The 17,957-nt window shown below is 39.5% G+C and overlaps 1 protein-coding gene across 3 annotated transcripts in view; it reads left to right on the top strand.

Moving 5' to 3' along the window:
* The first annotated feature begins 734 nt into the window (after nt 1-734).
* si:dkey-215k6.1 (transmembrane protein 132B) overlaps nt 735-17,957 on the top strand; it is a 345,313-nt gene continuing 328,090 nt past the window's right edge. For all 3 annotated transcript variants that reach the window (XM_068311917.1, XM_068311916.1, XM_068311915.1), the window contains exon 1: nt 735-1,399. In XM_068311917.1, the coding sequence (XP_068168018.1) occupies nt 1,321-1,399 (79 nt within the window). In that variant the 5' untranslated portion in view covers nt 735-1,320. The remainder of the gene's footprint in view (nt 1,400-17,957) is intronic.

Here is a 17,957-nt window from a genome sequence, read left to right as displayed (position 1 = left end):
CCCCCCCCCACCCCCAATAGGCCGACACATACACACTCACACCTGCCACCTGAACACACAGAAACCACAAAAAAAACATTTATCCACGAGTACTTTAAGTATCTAATCTTGTTGCAGTATTTCCAGCATCCAGCACGCAGGAACATCCCGTAAACCAGCTTTTATAGACTGAACCTACAAGTGCTTCACTTTCAGTTGTTGACTTTTAAATCACAATTTATTGTTATTTTTATATATGTATTTAAAAAACAAACTATTACTTTTCGTTTTGCACGATTAACCTGCGCATGTTTCCTCGAAATGTATTTGTCTCTGTACAGACATGAATATGTAACAATAAAAATGATAATAAAAAACAAAATCTAAAGGATTAGAGACATGGCAAAGAAAATCCAAAGGAATATTTGGACCCACCATTGGCTGCTTCGCTTGTCACTCAAATCTCCAAATCCCGCCCTCTCCCCCAACCCTCCGGCTCAGATTCACGGGCTCCGCTGGTCCTCCTTATTCCTCTCCTGTGTTTTGCTGGTGGAGGCATCAGACCTCCTCCTCTTGTGTCCTCTCCTCTCCTCTCCTCCCTCCATCCCGGTGACTGAGTGTATACAGCTTCTCAAGTTGAGCCCTGGCGCGCACACACACACAACACGCACTGAAAGAGGAGGATAGACAAAAGCGGAGCGAGGAGCGAGCGGCTGGCGGGCGAGTTGGATTTAATTAGGATTTTATTTAATGCATTATCAATAAGTGACAGAGTTTCCCTGGGTGTTGTCGTTTCATAGCGACACCAGTTCAGTAGACTTTTTTTTTATTTTTTTTTTTTAGTTCGTTGGGAGAGTTCTCTGTCCACTCGAAACTTAAACTTTTAATGAAAGAAAAAAAGTGACTGAGGGAGAGGAGCAGAGGTTTTCTCGTCTATTCGGTTTGGATGAATGAAGCAGATGAGAACACTCACGGAAAAAAAAAAAAAAAACTCACCACGGGCGGAAACGGGTTGAATCTTCGATTCCGTCTCTAGAAGGAGGCGCACAGCAGAGTTTTTTTTTGGGGGAGGAAAAAAAGGATGAGCTCGCATACGCCGGAATTTCCCATCGGGGATTTCTTTTTTTTAAATTACTGACTCCAGAAGGATTTATAGTTAAGTCCAAACCTCGTCTGTGCGGTGCGTTAAGTCAAGTGCAGCGGGAGCGCAGTCCGGTTCGTTTTGATATAGTTGCCATAGATGCCGCAGTGATCTGTCTGGGGAAAAGCAGACTTGACTGAACATTTGAACATTCTCCTGTCCGCGAACTGTTTCTTACTATTTTTCAACTGTCGGGAGGGATGGAGACGGTCTGTGGACGAGGCGCGCCGGTCGTCTGTCGCCTCTGGAAGACGGTGCTTCTCCTTCTGCTGTGGCACGGTAAGAGACGCAAATGAAGTCGTAAACTTGTTGCCAGTTGGATACACAGTGTTTTTATTCAAACAAAAGAAAACAGATGGGGACACCATCAAAGCAAATGAAACCTGTTTATCTTGGGGTTATATTAAAATATTCTCTATCGTATGCGTTTGATATTTTATTGTTTTTAGGCTTGAAATCAGGAGTGTCAGACCAACTGTTCTTTCTTTATTTCTCTCTCTTTTTTATTTATTTACTTGTTTCGCTTTCCTATTGAATAAGAAATTGTGACCTTTATTGACGATGGCACTCTGGCACAGCGTTGCGCAATAATTGCAAGAATCGTATGACTTTTTGATGCATAAATGTGCGCGTTTAAAAAAAAAAAGTGGCTTGGGATAAAAGAAAACCAAACTTAGTTTACCCACCGCTTCTCCTTCACTTTCCATCCATCGTGAGAGTGGGTTAATAGTTGTGTAAACTCTCACAGTGTCAAATAAGAGCAGTTTCCACGAATTCATTATATTTCCAGAGACTTTGTCATGTGGCGACCACAGATTAAACGTCAGGTTCTGCGTTGAACACAGAATCACATTAAATTAAGGATTCATTGTTGAGGCAAATGACAATCGATTAGCTCATATTCACCTTGACACCTCCCGTATCCGTGCGTGTGTGGAATAGTAAGTAATCGCGTAATGCGAGGCGTCAAATGACAGACACAAAGTAGTCCGTATTTTAAGGTCTGAAAGAGGAATACTTGTTCAAGTCTTTCTAAGAATAATAAAGTTTGAATGCTCTTGTCTTGTAGAGTACGAAAGAATTAAACCCATCGATGCTCATGGTTTTCACTGTAGGGACGGGTGTCCCACTACAGTGGAAGGGGGGTTCTTTTCAATAATGAATTACAGTGATAAGAGCTGCTCATTTCAACTCTAATTATGAGAAGCCCCTTTAAAAGGAAGGTCAAGAGTTCTGTGTGGTCACCGTTGAGACGCACTGACGACTTATTTACTGGAGCATTTTTTGAAAAGCTGTATTGATCAGAGAACGTGCCGTACGACTTCTAAAACCCATAAAACAGAGTTTATCTTGAAGACCCCTGCCTTCCCACAACTCCCATCCAGGGATTATACGTTCCCATTTACCACTAACTAAAAGTAAAAAAAAAAGTAAACGAAACAAAAAAAGACCAATAAACATAAAACGTTTAAAATATGGGTTTGCTGCTCTCTGTACTTGTTTTTTTTTTTTTTTCCCACGCAATTTATACTCTTCCTGCGTTAGAATCCCACTCTCGTGATGAGTGTGTCTGTGTGCTGAGTGGGTTTTAATCAGCTCCGGGCACTGACGGCTCACTGAGCTTCGCTGGTTTGTTCGCTCCGGAGCGCTGTGGCCGCGGCGCACGGCGCACCAACAGGAGACCGAGAGGAGAGTGACGACCAGGGGCGACGTCCCGGAAAACAGCTGTGCCCGCCAAAACGGATGAGTAACCAAATCAGGCAGAAATCAGCAGTCTCTCTTCTCTTCTCTTCTCTTCTCTTCTCTTCTCTTCTCTTCTCTTCTCTTCTCTTCTCTTCTTTCATTTTTTCTTTTCTTTTCTTTTCTTTTCTTTTCTTTTCTTTTCTTTTCTATCTGACAGTGCATGTTGTTCTTGACTGCTCCCTAGGTAGTTAGGAAAATGCCCGTACCAAGCTTTGGATGTGGTTGAACGGTTTTGTTATTGGGCATTGGAGAGCTCTGGCTCTGATGGTGTAATAGCCACCTAAGGCCATTTAAAAAAGAAAAACACCAAACCCCCCCCCCCCTCTCTCTGTATTTTGACTTTTATGAATAAACGTGATGTTAAAATCAAAAATCAAATCTGGCTCTCTTTCTCTCTCTCTTCCTCTCTCTGTGTATAAACGTGATTTTACAAATCAATCTCTCTGTCTCTCTTTCTCTCTATCTCTGTGGCCAGTCTATCCATGATCCAATTCTTTCAGTTTCCCCAGTGCTTGCGTGCAATTGCATTTAGGTGTATGTCCCAGTCGTCCGTCTTTTGTGAGTATACACAGCTGCCTGTCTGTACTTTCAAGCTATCATTGCTTATATATCAAATAGTCTGTACAGCCACAAGAATACACAACCTTTTAAAACACTTTGGACCAAAAATTCTGTGTGTTGTGTTCCTGCTACATTGTGATGAATGCCTGGGCTTCCAAACAAAAAATAATTATTTGTTAGCATTTTATGTCCCCAGTTCTTATTTTCATCATTGTATTTTCAGGACACCCCATTTCATTGTGATTACAACATGTCGTTATTTCATCATCCACATTGCCTTCCTGCTTGTCCTAGTCATTTTATTCCGTATTCCAGCGTCAGCAAAACACTTTCGTAAAGGAGCTATTTAGTGTCCTCTTTAAGGTTCAGAGGCTTAGTCATGACCCTGCTGTTGGATATCTGTGTCCTCAGCAGTAAGCCTCTGTATTTTCAGCAGGATGACTGCAGTCAGGTGGAGTGGAGCATTCCTTGGAATCAGGCAAAATCAATGATAAAGAAAATAATTAAAGTTTTTATTCATAATTGATCAAATGTACTTGTAGATGTAAATGTTTTAGGACCACAGTTTGATATTCCGAAGTTCTCCTCAAGCTTGCATGTACTAACAAAAAAACAACCAAAAACATAAAACAGATTTACATAGTATGTCCACCAGAGAGCACTGTAAATATTTTTTTGATAAGTTAATTATCCTGTATTGCAAAAAAATTAAAGTAATCATGTAATAACACTGGCCAAAATTACTACAGTGCGCCCTCGCACATTCGCGCATCAACACTCACGATTTTTGGTAGGCAGTTACATGATACCGTACGTGCATTCTATTGGCTGATGGCATGGAGAACTGCTACGTTCCGTGAGTCTTGCACTTCTATGAGACACAAAAGGGCTTTAAACAGTCGATAAGAGTGTGGGAAAAAGTAATACAGATAGAAGGTGGTTTAATATCAGTATGGGGAGGGTTCATAAACGTTTAAATTACTGTAAATAATAAGATAAATTGTTTGTCACTACATTGCAGAATTTGTGATTTGCGTGTGGTTCCTGGAACGCATTAACCTCGAGTTACGGGGGTGCACTGTATTACGGCCTTCATTTACACTCACAAATATTAGTATTGCTATGTGGTTTAAGTCTTGAAACGAGTCTTACAGCAAAACTTGTTTCTGATTGGCTGGCTAGTGTCATTTATAAGTCAACCAAATCACTGACCTTTTAAGTCAGAATGCCGCGTTGTTGTTCATCTATTAATGTTGTGTGTGTTGAATAATCATGTGACTGAGACTATAGTGCACCTGTCGATGCTGGAAAACATAAACTACGGATGAATTGTGTGTTACAGTGTTTACAGTACACTCTTAATCTGAATTTCAGCACATCTTTACTCATGAAATATAGAAAATAAATAAATACTATTGTGCGTGCGCGTGCACACACATGCACACACGCACACACACACACACACACACACACACACACACACACACACACACACACACACACACACACACACACACACACACACACACACACACACACACACACACACACACACACAGACATTATGCATCTGTCCATTCTATTTCCCGCTCTGTTTTTCTTTTTATTTTGACTCATTAATTTGCACACACTCATTTTTTTCTGAAAAATAAATAAGAGGATTTTAATTCGTAAATGGCATTTTAACATCAACTTGGGAAGGAGTTGAGGAGCTTGTGTATCTCCTAATTATCATGATGTCAGAAAGTCACATCTTGTATGTCCTTTTATGTCCTTCCTCTTTATGTGCTTGTATTATCAAAACTTTTCCATGGTTGAATTATTTTTTTCCAGGGTATTGTGAATAGAAAAATACAAAAACACTCAAAAACTTTCATCAAGATGCTCAATATTTCAGAAAAGAAATATCACTTCCATTTCAACCCGCATATAATGTACAACACCATGCTAAGAAGAGGATTGATTTTGCCAGTTGGCAAATGTGAGCGCTATTCATCTTGAAATTTTTCCAACGAGAAATGAAAACACTGCTAGTCTTGTTACACTGTATGCTTATAAAATTGGAACTCAAGTCTTGTAAATCATTGTTTTCATGCCCTTGTGAGCTTCATCCTGTGCTTTTTACTCCCTTGAACCATATGTCATTTTTGTATTTTCTTAATTTGGTCTGTTAGGAAATGTAATATATTTGTCGATTTGGTGGCATTCATCTTTCTTGCTGTAATTTTTTCCATTGTGGAAAGATCTTGATTCCCATCCTACTTGATGGGCAGAAAGACTGTATCCACTCATGGACACTCATGCACACACAGAGATGCACACATGGAGACTCAAGTACAGTTCGCCCTCGTTACTTGCGGTTAATGCATTCCAGGAACCACATGCGAATCAAGAATTCCGCGATATAGTGACAAACTATTTATCTTATTATTTACGGTGATTTAAACGTTTATGAACCCTCCCCATACTTATATTAAACCACCTTCTTTCTGTATTACCTTTTCCCACACTCTTATTGACTGTTTAAAGCACTTTTGTGTCTCAAGGAAGTGTGAGTCTCACGGAACGTCTCGCACTTCCGGATGCCGTCAGTCAATAGAATGTGAGTACACATTCACATGACTGCCTACCAAAAATCCGAGATGAGGTGACGTCGCGAGCATTGATGCGCGAATACGCGAGGGCGCACTGTACCTGGATAAGGAAAATAATTGGATCTCATTGACACAAGGAGACCAGCTTTTCTTCTCATTGCATTGGGAAGGAGGAAATGACAGAGATTGAGAGATTTTAAGACAGAGGAAGGATAGAGAGCTTTTCACATCCCTTGAGAGCGTATTCATCCCTCCATATCCCCTCCTTCCATTTAAGTAAATCTCATCTACAAGGATATGGTTTGCTGCAGGGTCTGAATGTGTTTACACATACATAACATACACACACCTTACACATAAACAAATACACATACACACACACACACACGCACACACGCACACACAGTACACAGTTAGGCATATGCATGCTCTCAGTCTCCATCATACACACTCTCATTTGTGCATTGTTTTGAAAACTACAACAGAAGTTGAATTTTCAACATCATGTTGGTTCTTCAAGGAATTAATTTAGAGACAGTTTTTTTTACAAATCACCAGCCCTGATGGTGAAGCTGCAATCATTTCTACCAGACTCATCTTTTCAGAAACTTGATGTCTTTTGCTTTAGTGCTGCAGTGTCTCTTTGTGAAGCCATGTACACAGAAACATAAAACAAACTATTACAGTACAGCTCATAAACCACCAATCGTTGACTTTGTGTTAAGGGTTGCTTTTGTGATGGTCCCAGAGGCAGGCAGGGGCATCATCAGCAGAGCATCAAAGAGAACTCACTCCGAGTCAATTTCAGTCTAACATTATCATGTTACGCTTGGTAGAACTCACAAAAAGTGACCACAATTGTGCACATAATGAAAAAACAAGCTTTGGAAAGAGATGAAAATCTTTTTTTAAAAAACTTTTACACCCTGATTGCCATCAGGATGTAAAAGGTATTTATATTTCAGATTATATTTCAGATTGACTTAAATTCATGCACATCTGGTGGACTCCATTTTAACTTAAATTGCATCTTTTTCATTTCATGTAAGGCTTAAAACCCACTTTGACAATCTCGTGAATTTTTGATTTGAAGTTATCTTATGATTGCTAAACATGATATGGTTGTGTCTTATTAGTTGATTGTGCTCTTGAGGAAAATGCAGAGCTGATGTTCTGGAGGTGAAGGAGTGTGTGTGTGTGTGTGTGTGTGTGTGTGTGTGTGTGTGTGTGTGTGTGTGTGTGTGTGTGTGTGTGTGTGTGTGTATGTGCGTGCGTGCGTGCCTGTGGGAGAGGGAAAAACAGATGGTTATCATTAACACGACACAATGACTCGCAGGAGACTAGCAAAGGTTTAACCTTAATTTTAATTTTCTTATTAAATTTTTTTTAAAAATTTCATTTATAAAAACAGAGGAGTGTGTATGTGTGTTTGCCTCTATAACAGATAGTAAAGATATCTGAAGAATGATACAAAGATATCTTGGATGGAATGTTGGAAGAGTTATCTACGCAGCAACAATTTTAGTTCTTCATTTGTGTGAAAAATTCTCCAAAAAGGTAACACCACAAACATGAGCAGGAGCACAGGTTCAGTGACTTGAATTAGCTCCAGTGAACCACGGCGCATAGAGTTAACAGCTGGTTGTCACTTGGGACTCGTGCCCTTATTATTCATTACTTTATGCTTTAATGAAATTTAAACAGGTGGGTCTTTTAAAGTACTGTTGTACTGTGCTCGAACAGGGAAATTAGCTAAAGGGAAATTAGGGACTTAAGCTAAAGAGACTGAAATCTTTTTAGTCACCAGGATATAAACAGATTTATTTAGCGTATAGGTTGTTTGACCTACCACATGAAAACAACAAGGTCAAACCGCAACACTAAAGCCAATCAACGGAGGCAGCGTCATATTACTAACCTACATGTTCTGTTTCTGCAATAACACAGGTGGCGTAGTGGGTAGCGCTGCCGCCTCACAACACGGCGGACCCGGGTTCAAGTCCTGCTCTGTGCAGAGTTTGCATGCTCTTCTCGTGTCTGCGTGGGTTCTCTCCAGGTTCTCCGGCTTCCTCCAACCTCCAAAAGCATGCGCTTCAGGTTGATTGGCCATTCCAAATTGCCCGTAGGAATGAGTGTGTGTGTGCATGGTTGTATGTCTTCGTGTGTGGCTATGCGGTGCACTGCCGTCGTGCCTGGAGTGTCCCCCGCCTCACGCCCTATGCCGCCGAGATAGGCTCCGGTTCCCCGTGACCCGCTGCGGCGGATACAGCGGTGGTAATCTGAATATGACTGACTGACAAACACAAGGTTAAGTCATACAGCCTCTATTTCACTTCCAAAAACTGCTCCTTTAATGGCACGTCCAGGATAGAAATACTACATCTACCTTATCATAGACGTCCCTAACAAAATGCTCTGTTTTGTCTTGTTCATTTTTATTGTAAAAATGCTAAAAAAGTGGCTTTTGAAAAGCCAAATTTCCTTTTTTTTTCAATTTCCCCTAGGCATTTCTTTAATAATTTTATCACAGTTTTCATTTGTATTATGACTTGCATATATCTGCAAATGTTAGACCGTTGTGAGCAACAATGGACTGCTTTATGTTTCTGTTGTTTGAAAGTAATGCCTTAAATAATGTCATCACAGCAATAAACTCTGTAAATGTAGCAATACAACAAGTTTGCCTGAAAAATAAAATACATTTGAAAAATTCACCAAACTATGACTTATGAGTTACGGATGAGAGTAATAATTCTCAGAATTGATGCGGTCTCATTTAATCTTGTAACTGATACAGGTATGGCCATTCTTCATTAATCTACCTATTTATTACAGCTCCTATTGTTGTTTCTACCTCCCTACATGTTTGTCCTGCATTCATTTGTGTCTGGCTTGCTAGTTTTTCTCATCAAAGTATTAATATTTAGTGATCTGCTGCCTGGCTGAGTCTTTTGATGGCTAATTGTTTATTTATGTTTTTTTTTTATCACAACACAATTTTTCTCTGACAAACATCTGAGGAGCAATTAAAAGGGTTTAATGGGCCAATGCTTAGCAAACAAGGTCTCTGTCTTATTTCTTCCTCTTCCTCATCTCCTGTTTCTTCTCAGTCTTTGTTGTGACATTTTTGCTCATTTAATAATTTTCCTTCTCATCAATCATTCTTATATTTACATTTCTTTTTTCTGTCCATTTTCTCCAGGTATTGTTATTTCCTTTCATTCAACACATTTGTCTTGTTTACTTTCTATTTTTAAAAAAAATATTTGCCATCCCTGTTACATTTTCTTATTCCATCGTTTTCTCTCCTGCCATCATGTATCAAATTATTACCCCATCTCTTTCTTCCTTTTTCTAAAATACAATTTTTCTCCCTGTCATTTTTGTCTTTTTTCAAAGTCCTCCTATCTCCCCTGTTCACATCTAATCTCCATGTTTCTTGCCGTCTCTCAACAATTTTTTCCCACCTCTGCCTCCTTCCTTCTCTCAATCTCTCCATCTTTATCTCTCCCTCTTTGAGCAGCACTTAGCTGATGCTTCAGCTACTCAGCCTAAATTATTTCCTATTACCACCGACTGTTAACAGCGCTTCATTTGATCAAGCTAATGAAATTGAAAACTTTCAACTTGGCCAAATGGATTTCAAACCTGAAACTTCATGCAGCCAAATAAAGAGAGGGAGTTCTAGACTGCCGGTTGACCACGACATTCTCTACAGACACATTGAGAAATCAGTCAGTTAGTAAGTTTACATTTGTTAATAAAGTGTTTCAAGGTTTAGCATAAGCATAATGGGTCCAAATAATAATAATGCTAATACCGTGCACCCTCCTAATTTGCAGTTAATGCGTTCCAGGAACCACAATGAATAACGAATTCCGCAATATAGCGACAAACTATTTATCTTATTATTTACAGTATTTTAAACGTTTATGAACCCTCCCCATACTGATATTAAACCACCTTCTATCTGTATTACCTTTTGCCACACTCTTGTCGACTGTTTAAAGCAGTGGTCCCCAACCCCCGGGCCGCGGACTGGTACCGGTCCGTAGGTCATTTGGAACCAGGCCGCACAGAAAGAAAAAGTAATTTACATTCTTCAGTTTTATTTATTTTGGAGTCTGAAAGATGGTTTAATTTGAAAAATTACCCAATTCTCTGTTACTAGTACATTTGTCTATATCAGTGGTTCCCAACCACCGGGTCACGACCAGGTACTGTACCTGGTCGCGGAACATTGGATACCGGACATTAGATACTGTAATTATTATTATTTGATTGACTACTTCACCGTTTTAATGGGAATGATCAATATTTCTCCTACGTTGAATGCACTGTTTGTAAGTCGCTGTATTTCAAAATAAACCTCATCAGTGCAGTCACTTCAATTGAGTTTTTAATATAATTATTTCTTACAATTATTTCGTTTACAGAGATATTGATTATCAATTTAAAAAAAAAAAAGGTTGTTTATTGTCTGTTGATGTCTGCATTTTACATAAAACCGCTGCAGTCTATTATTAGACTACAGCTGTCCTGGCATCATTAACGATTATCGAACTGGTCCGTGAAAATATTGTCTTAGGTGACAGCGGTCCGTGGCGCAAAAAAGGTTGGGGACCGCTGGTTTAAAGCAGTTTTGTGTCTCATGGAAGTCCGAGACTCACGGAACGTAGGGCACTTCCGGATGCCATCATCCAAATGATTGCGCATACGGTATCACGTGACTGCCTACCAAAAATCTGCGATGAGGTGAAGTCGTGAGTGATGATGCGTGAATATGCGAGGGCACACTGCATATAATAAATAAAACAATACAATTTCAAATGCTTGATTTTACTTTGTTCTCAAACAACAAAAATTATGAAACAGCAAAACAGCTCACTGTCAGGTTCACTCTGTAAACCTGAAAGTGATGCTTTTTGCAAGTCTGGAATAATAGGCTTGAATAAAAGAACAGTAATCTTCTGACAACCAGCACACATCTGCTTTCAGTGACACCTTCCATTACTGAAGAACTGTGCTTATCATAGATCTCACGTGTTGGAAAACTGTTGCTTGACTCCAGCAAATGACATAGGCCAAAAATTGAACAAGTATTTAAAGTGTGCTCTCTCCCACAGTGCAAGTGTTTAAACAGCAGAAACTTTTCCCCTAAGGTCATCATTAGTATTAAACAGAGCCTCAAACGCACATATTATCATTTTCAGTGAGCATAATTGGGTTGAGTGTACATTTCCAGAGCCTTGAAGTCCAAAATTAAAAAAAAATTTTTTTTTGGAAATGTGTGTTTTTAAGTTTGTCCGCATCATCAGGTGTGTGTAAACGGTGTTTGTGTCAGTTTTGCCTTTTCCACCAGATGCGGGTTCCGTGTTTCTTTATTTATATGTGTGTATAAACTGTATATATATGTGTGTGTGTGTTGCAATAAATTGCAACACATACAAGCAATTGCTTTATTTACTTCCTACTTGTGTGTGTGCTGTGTGTACTTCAGCGACGTTGACTGTTTGGCTCAGCACTGTCACAATCACTTGAGAGCATTAGCTCCAGTCTGAGAACGAGCCAATGTGAATGAGTAGAAACAGTTAAGAGGAGGGAGAAGCAGTGGGACACATTAAAAGGCCAGACCAGGCCACGATTCAGGCACTGTGAAAAAAGATGGGAAGAAGCGTTGGTGAAAGTGAGAGAGATGGATGAAGAGACGATGAAAAAGTACTTGTGAGAAATGAGGCTTTGGTCAATGGGGGGAAGAGGGTAAGATTGGAAAACGATGAGTGAGAAAGCAAAACAGAAGGAAAAGAAAGGCACTTAAGAGGGGATGATGAGAGGTAAAAGAAAAGATTTCAGCGGAAGCTGAAAGAAGGAACCAACAAAAGAGAAAAAAAAAAGACAAAGCCAAATGAGAACATTCCAAATAGAAAGAAGTATGTTGGATGAGTATTTGGTGAAAGAAAAAGCTGTAGAGAGATGGTCAGGGACAGCAAGAGATTTAGCATTTCATTCCAGTTGCTTTTACCCTCTAGGTTAGCATTTCAATAAAGAAATCCACTATTTACAAAGCTCCCTGTGCCTTCAGGACTCTATCTACATAATGTTTAACATGCTCAACTCAGCTGCAGTCTGCTTTTCAAGGGAGGTGGTGTAAGGATTTTGGGCCTCAATCCCTGCGGCTTGCCAAAGGTCCAGGGAAGGGGGCATCTGAGATGTGCAATAGCCAGACTCAACACACTAACTTAATTAAAATGCTTGCAATAAGTCATCGAAAATAAAGTGTGACCCAGTTATGCATTAACTGCTATCATATCTTGGTTATCTTTCTCACTATTTACATCCTGCTTCAAAGCAGTGATGTATTGTAATTGTCAGTGTTGGTGTGTTCATTCATTTGCTTGTTAGTTCGTTTGTTAGTCTGTCCGTCCGTCTGTCTGTCCGTTAGTATGTTCACCAAATATCTTTGTAACCGTTGCAGATAGAAAGATGAAACAAAAACCACATTACTCGGGCGGCAAAGGGGACGGAAATGAGATAATGACCTTGACCTTGAGAAAACTAGGTCAAGGTCAAATTTCAACTTTGCACACTCAGGAACTGGATAAAATAGAAAGACGAGGGAGGCCAGCGTGAGGAAGACCATTGATCAAAGCACTAGCTTTGATCAATGACAGTAGGTCAGAGCACAAGCTTTGATCTTTGACTTATGCAAGTAGTTTACAGTAAATTTCTGAATTCAGGTGTGTCGTGGGATGTTGCAGTCTGTTACTGCATTGGTTTTATTTCTTATTAGAATTGAGCACCAGACCATATTACAGTAGGTTTTCCTAGGTATTAATTATCTACAAGCATATTGCCTCAGATTATCAGATTAAACGCTTCTGTTTACAGTTTAACATCCATGAACTTGAAAATGCCAGACAGGAAAAAGAAATGTAGCTGCTTTTAGAGGCTAATAACCTCCATCTGCATTTTAGAGCAGCTGAACCTGCTCTCCCTCTCACTATTTCTTACTGAAGCAGAAGTTTAAAAGCACTGTTAAATTACCTCTGATAGAACAGAGTCCATGCTCTTGGAGATGCTAAACATGCACATAATTTGGTTGAAAGAAGCAGCTCTGAGATGACAGATGAGAACATTGACGTCTCAGCGAGAACTGGCATCAGTCTGCACTTAAGAAATGAACAACTAAAGCCGCATCTGCTGTCGATCAGAGCAACGGCCTGATGATTAGAGACAGTGAGAAATTACCCCGCAATCATAGGCTTGTCTTGTCTCGTTCGGTCTTTTCCTATTTGATGTGGGAAATGGTGTTGCTGTTTTGGCCTTACATGAATATCGGTTTCCCAATAATATCAGCGACACAACCCGGTTACATTAATGTATTATTTTATGGTGCAGTTCTCATCACTGTTACAGAACATGACATGAGGAAATGAAGTCTAGTGACAGTTCTGTTTGTGTTCATTTGTACAAGTTGCATTTACTAAATAAATGAATGAACAGGTTGTTTCATTCAGTTTTATGTTTTTTCTTTTTCCGATAATTAACTATTTTGTTTTTACTGTCTGTGGTTATTGTCTTAGTTGTTTCTAAAGCAGTTAAATGTAATGTCTTGGACATCAAAGATAAGATATGAGCTAAAGTTTGGCAATTCAGGTTTAAATTGTCACAAACACATTAGCTTGTGGGGAGTGCTGCATTGCTTTGTGTTTATTTAAGATCATACAATGATTCTTGAAAACTTCTGAAAAAATGTTTACTGAAGATTCAAGTCACATTCAATCATTGTTTTTTTTTTGCTCTTTCTGGTTTACCTTGATTTACTCTGACTTTGGTGACTGACAACCGATGTATGTAGTATGAAGCCTTGTTTTTTCTTCTAAGCATATTTTCTGTTGACAATTAGTCTTACAAAAATTGTTAGGATACAAAATTGAAGTGGTAAGAATAAGCATAAGAGGATGAGTCATTAACAGCTGAATGGTTGATAATTAGCTGAATACATCTACCCAGTTTGCCTTGCAGGAAGATCTGACCCTGGATAAATTCTTTTAGCAATTTATTCCACAGTAATGTTTGGCTTTCAATACGCTAAAGATGTCTACTTCTAGTCTGAAGTAGACTAGATGGTCAGTTTTTTTGATTGCATTCTAATACAGGAGTGCAATATCTCTAACCTCAAACGTTTATTTATGTATTTATTTATTTTTTGGTTCCCATTTCCGTGGAACAACCTTGTGACTCCCTAGGAAACATAATGCTAACGCACTCTGGCTAAATATACCATGTTTATTGTAACAAATGGGTGGCCTATATGTGGTGACAAGTGCGCTTTCAGTGATGTGTGAACAATGTATGTTTCATTAAAGGTCGGGTACAGTAATCGATTGAGATTTGTTAGTTTAGCTCTTTAATTGTGAGTCATGCAAAACAAAGGTGTAAATACAACAAATATTCAGCGGTTATCCTCGTCAATTGATTTACTCAGTTTGACACAGATAACAAATGCATTTTCATTATTTTTCTTCTGTATGTGATATGGAGGCACCTTGTTAATTAATGAACCTGTAAGATTAAATATCCTGACTGTTTTCTTATGTGGGCAAATACGATGGAGTGTTAGTATGGTGTATTTGCTCCCAAAGACTTGACAGTACTTAATCATTCATATGTATGTATGCCTGGGTAGAGATTGCCAGTGTACTTTTTACAGATCAGTACCACAGACAAAGATCAGGCACAGCAAATCTAGACTGGAGGAGCGTCAATAAACAAAACAGGATAACCTGACATTGCTTTTGCTGTTCAGTCCACATAGGCGAATAAGGCTGGAACCGTAGTCATGGGCATACTGGGGGTGTGATGACATCATTTCCAGAGAAGCTTCATTTTACATTTTAAATGGAGAGAGTAAGGTGGTATTTTCAGAAAATTACACTTTGGATTCTGATTTCAAAATATAACATTTTCAGGCCCTGAAAAATGAAATGGCTGTGATGCAAACAGATCCTTAGAAAGGACATTTCATGTTTGAGGAATTATTTGTCAGTTGAAATTTGCATCGACACTGCTAGATTAACACAATCCTGCATACCGTACTATTAATTGCACAGAGCACCAAATAGCCTAGTCCTTCTTCACCATGTGCACATTTGTGTGTGCTTTAGTGTGTTTTTCCTGGAAGGATACTGAAGTGATTAAAGAAAATATCTTGGATTCAATAACGTTTGCTTTTATCCCTTGAGTACTTAATGCAAAGAGAAGGACGTTGTGTGCTCACGGGAGTGTGTAATGTGTGTGTAATGTGTGTGTGCCTCTGTGTTTCCATGTGGCGTCTTTAAACCAACATTGCTGTGTGCTTCATGTGAGTGTTTTCAGGACTTTCAGACTCAGGTTTTTGTTAAAGAGGGAGGAAGCGATTAGCTGCCTGTTAACAAACCTCTTACCGAAACCCCACTAATGAACCCTGAGGGCAGCTCTGGGATGGCCTCAGTATGCCAGCATAATTAGACTGGCAAATAAGAGCTCGTTATGCAAACGACTTCGAGTTAGTCTGCATATCTTTACCTGAGACGTTCACGTATCATTGACAAATGTTTACCCAAAGGCAATGAGGAGGAGAAGAGGACAAGGTGGAGAGGTGAACGAGGAACGTTGAGAACAGTTGCAGGTACAATGAACTATAACAACAAACAGATGAACCATTTCAACAGAATGTGGGGAAAAAAAGATCCTGGATGAGGGAATGAATGGAATGGAAGCTGGAAAGAGGGTAGAAAAGAACATCAATGCTTTGTATCCTCTTGTTTATATTTTAGCCAATGTGCTGCTTATCGCGAGTTATGATCAGGTTGTGCAAAGCATTCTTGTTCAAAGAAAGTGTTTCTGGCTGATAGCTTGCCCAGATTCCCCAAGGAGCAACTGTGTACATCTTTGACATTGTGATTACATTTTTAAACCCTGTGTGCTGTGGAAATGCTAATTGGTTAAACAGCAGAATGTGTTTGGTGGCCATCGCCCAGCTGCTATCTGAGGAAGTGAAATGTTTGGATACCAGTTCTGCTGTATTCTAAGTTTTTATGTACTGGTATTTCTTGTCTATAAAAGTGTTTTTAATTCTTGCACAGGGGTTAGTAAATGTTTTACAGTACATCCATCCACTGTAGGACTGTATTTTGGTTTGTGTAGAAAGTATATTAAAACGTACATTCAAGTGGTTCTGTTTTGGCAGCATTGCTTCAGGATAAATGATAATGTAATTATCTGTAATGTCAGTGAACATAGTGACGTTCAACAGGTGTTTATGAAAATGTTTATAATTTTCACAGTGTTCTATCAATTTTAAGAAACGCCTAATCTGATTGATATTTCATCATTTTATGGTGTTGGATACACCAGACTTTTGGCCGGATAGTATTTAAGCTGAAATGTTATTTACACTTCTGGAGAACAGGCATGAGTGTTGTCTTTTTATACCACACAAGAGAATTTTTTTTACATGCTTGAGTTCAGAGGTATCTGAGAACAGAAGTTTCTCTGTGATCCGATGATACGGCAGCAGGAATTTCTGTATCATTTGCCAGATGGCAGCAGGATGTAAGGGCTGTATTGCAGATGAGCATTGTCTTTTGGTGTACTCTGGGCACCACGCAGACACTTGACCTCACCCCTATAAATCATGCTCTGTCGTTTGGTACCAATAAGGCTTAGGACTTGGCACATCTCATTCCAATTTAAAATGCAAGGAATCAGGATGCTTTCTTTTGCTCCTTTGTACTTGGCTCAGGAATTTTGCCTGTTTCGTCAGGGTAGAAACATGTGATGTCTGTGACATGTTCTGTGCAGCTCTGATTCCCAGCAACCTTACCCTTTTCATCTACCGCACCTCCCCACCATTTATGACATCAGGGGCATGTCTTTTTGCCTCAGTTTTTGCAAAATCAACCATCACCTCTCTGCGTACTTTCCTTTCACTATGAATCTTCTTGCCAAACGTGTCTAAGAGTCTTAAGTTAAGCCAGCTGCTTATACCTAGCCTCAAGTTATGATCGAAAATATATTCAAAAGAATATCAGAATACAGAATGTGGATTCTGTACACTTTGCCTGACTAGTGGTAAGGACCAAATATTACAGGAGATGACTCCTTAAATTTGGGACAGTATTTGTCTTCTCCATCTGATTAAGGACACTGCAATTGCAATGAGTTTAAGGAGACATCGAGGATCTGCTTGCTGCTTAACTTTCTCTGCAGCACTGTCATGTTGGCTGTCGGACTGAGATATTATTTTTTTCTTTGAAAATGAGCTTATGAGTCCAAACTCCATCCTCTCCTGTGGTGGGATGACCTATGGTGTGCTGTGAAGTGTGAGAGACTTGTTGAGATTGCTTCTTGGCTGAAGTGTGTATCCTCCTGGCAACGTCTGCAGGGTTGATGGGTTTGAACTCTCTGTGGCAGTGGGGGGTTCCTGATGGATCACTTGCCACAACGAACATACACCAAGTGGTCTGCTACTGATATAGATAATGTTTATGCTGGTCTATGGCAGAGTTCTCTGCCTCTGTGAAGGAAAGTTTCAGACGGTCTGCTCTGGAGCTTGATGTATGTCCCTGTGTGTGTCAGTTGTCAATTCAGTGCTTTAATGTCATTTATCTGTCTGTTCTAGTAGTTTAAAGAATAAATCTATGGTAGGTATGAACGAGCGTTTGTGTTTGAGTGTGTGTGTGTGTGTGTGTGTGTGTGTGTGTGTGTGTGTGTGTGTGTGTGTGTGTGTGTGTGTGTGTGTGTGTGTGTGTGTGTGTGTGTGTGTGTGTGTGTGTGTGTGTGTGGTTGTGCGTACATGTGTTTGGCTCATTAGTAAAGTCTTTCAGAGGTGATTATTTATCATTGTGTTGCCCATCCTGCTGAGTTGTGGCACAGTCAGCAGCCATCTTTATTTC

The sequence above is a fragment of the Antennarius striatus genome, chromosome 3 (genome assembly GCF_040054535.1).
Source record: "Antennarius striatus isolate MH-2024 chromosome 3, ASM4005453v1, whole genome shotgun sequence".
Lineage (NCBI taxonomy): Eukaryota > Metazoa > Chordata > Actinopteri > Lophiiformes > Antennariidae > Antennarius > Antennarius striatus.
This window is presented reverse-complemented; position numbering and strand designations above follow the sequence as displayed.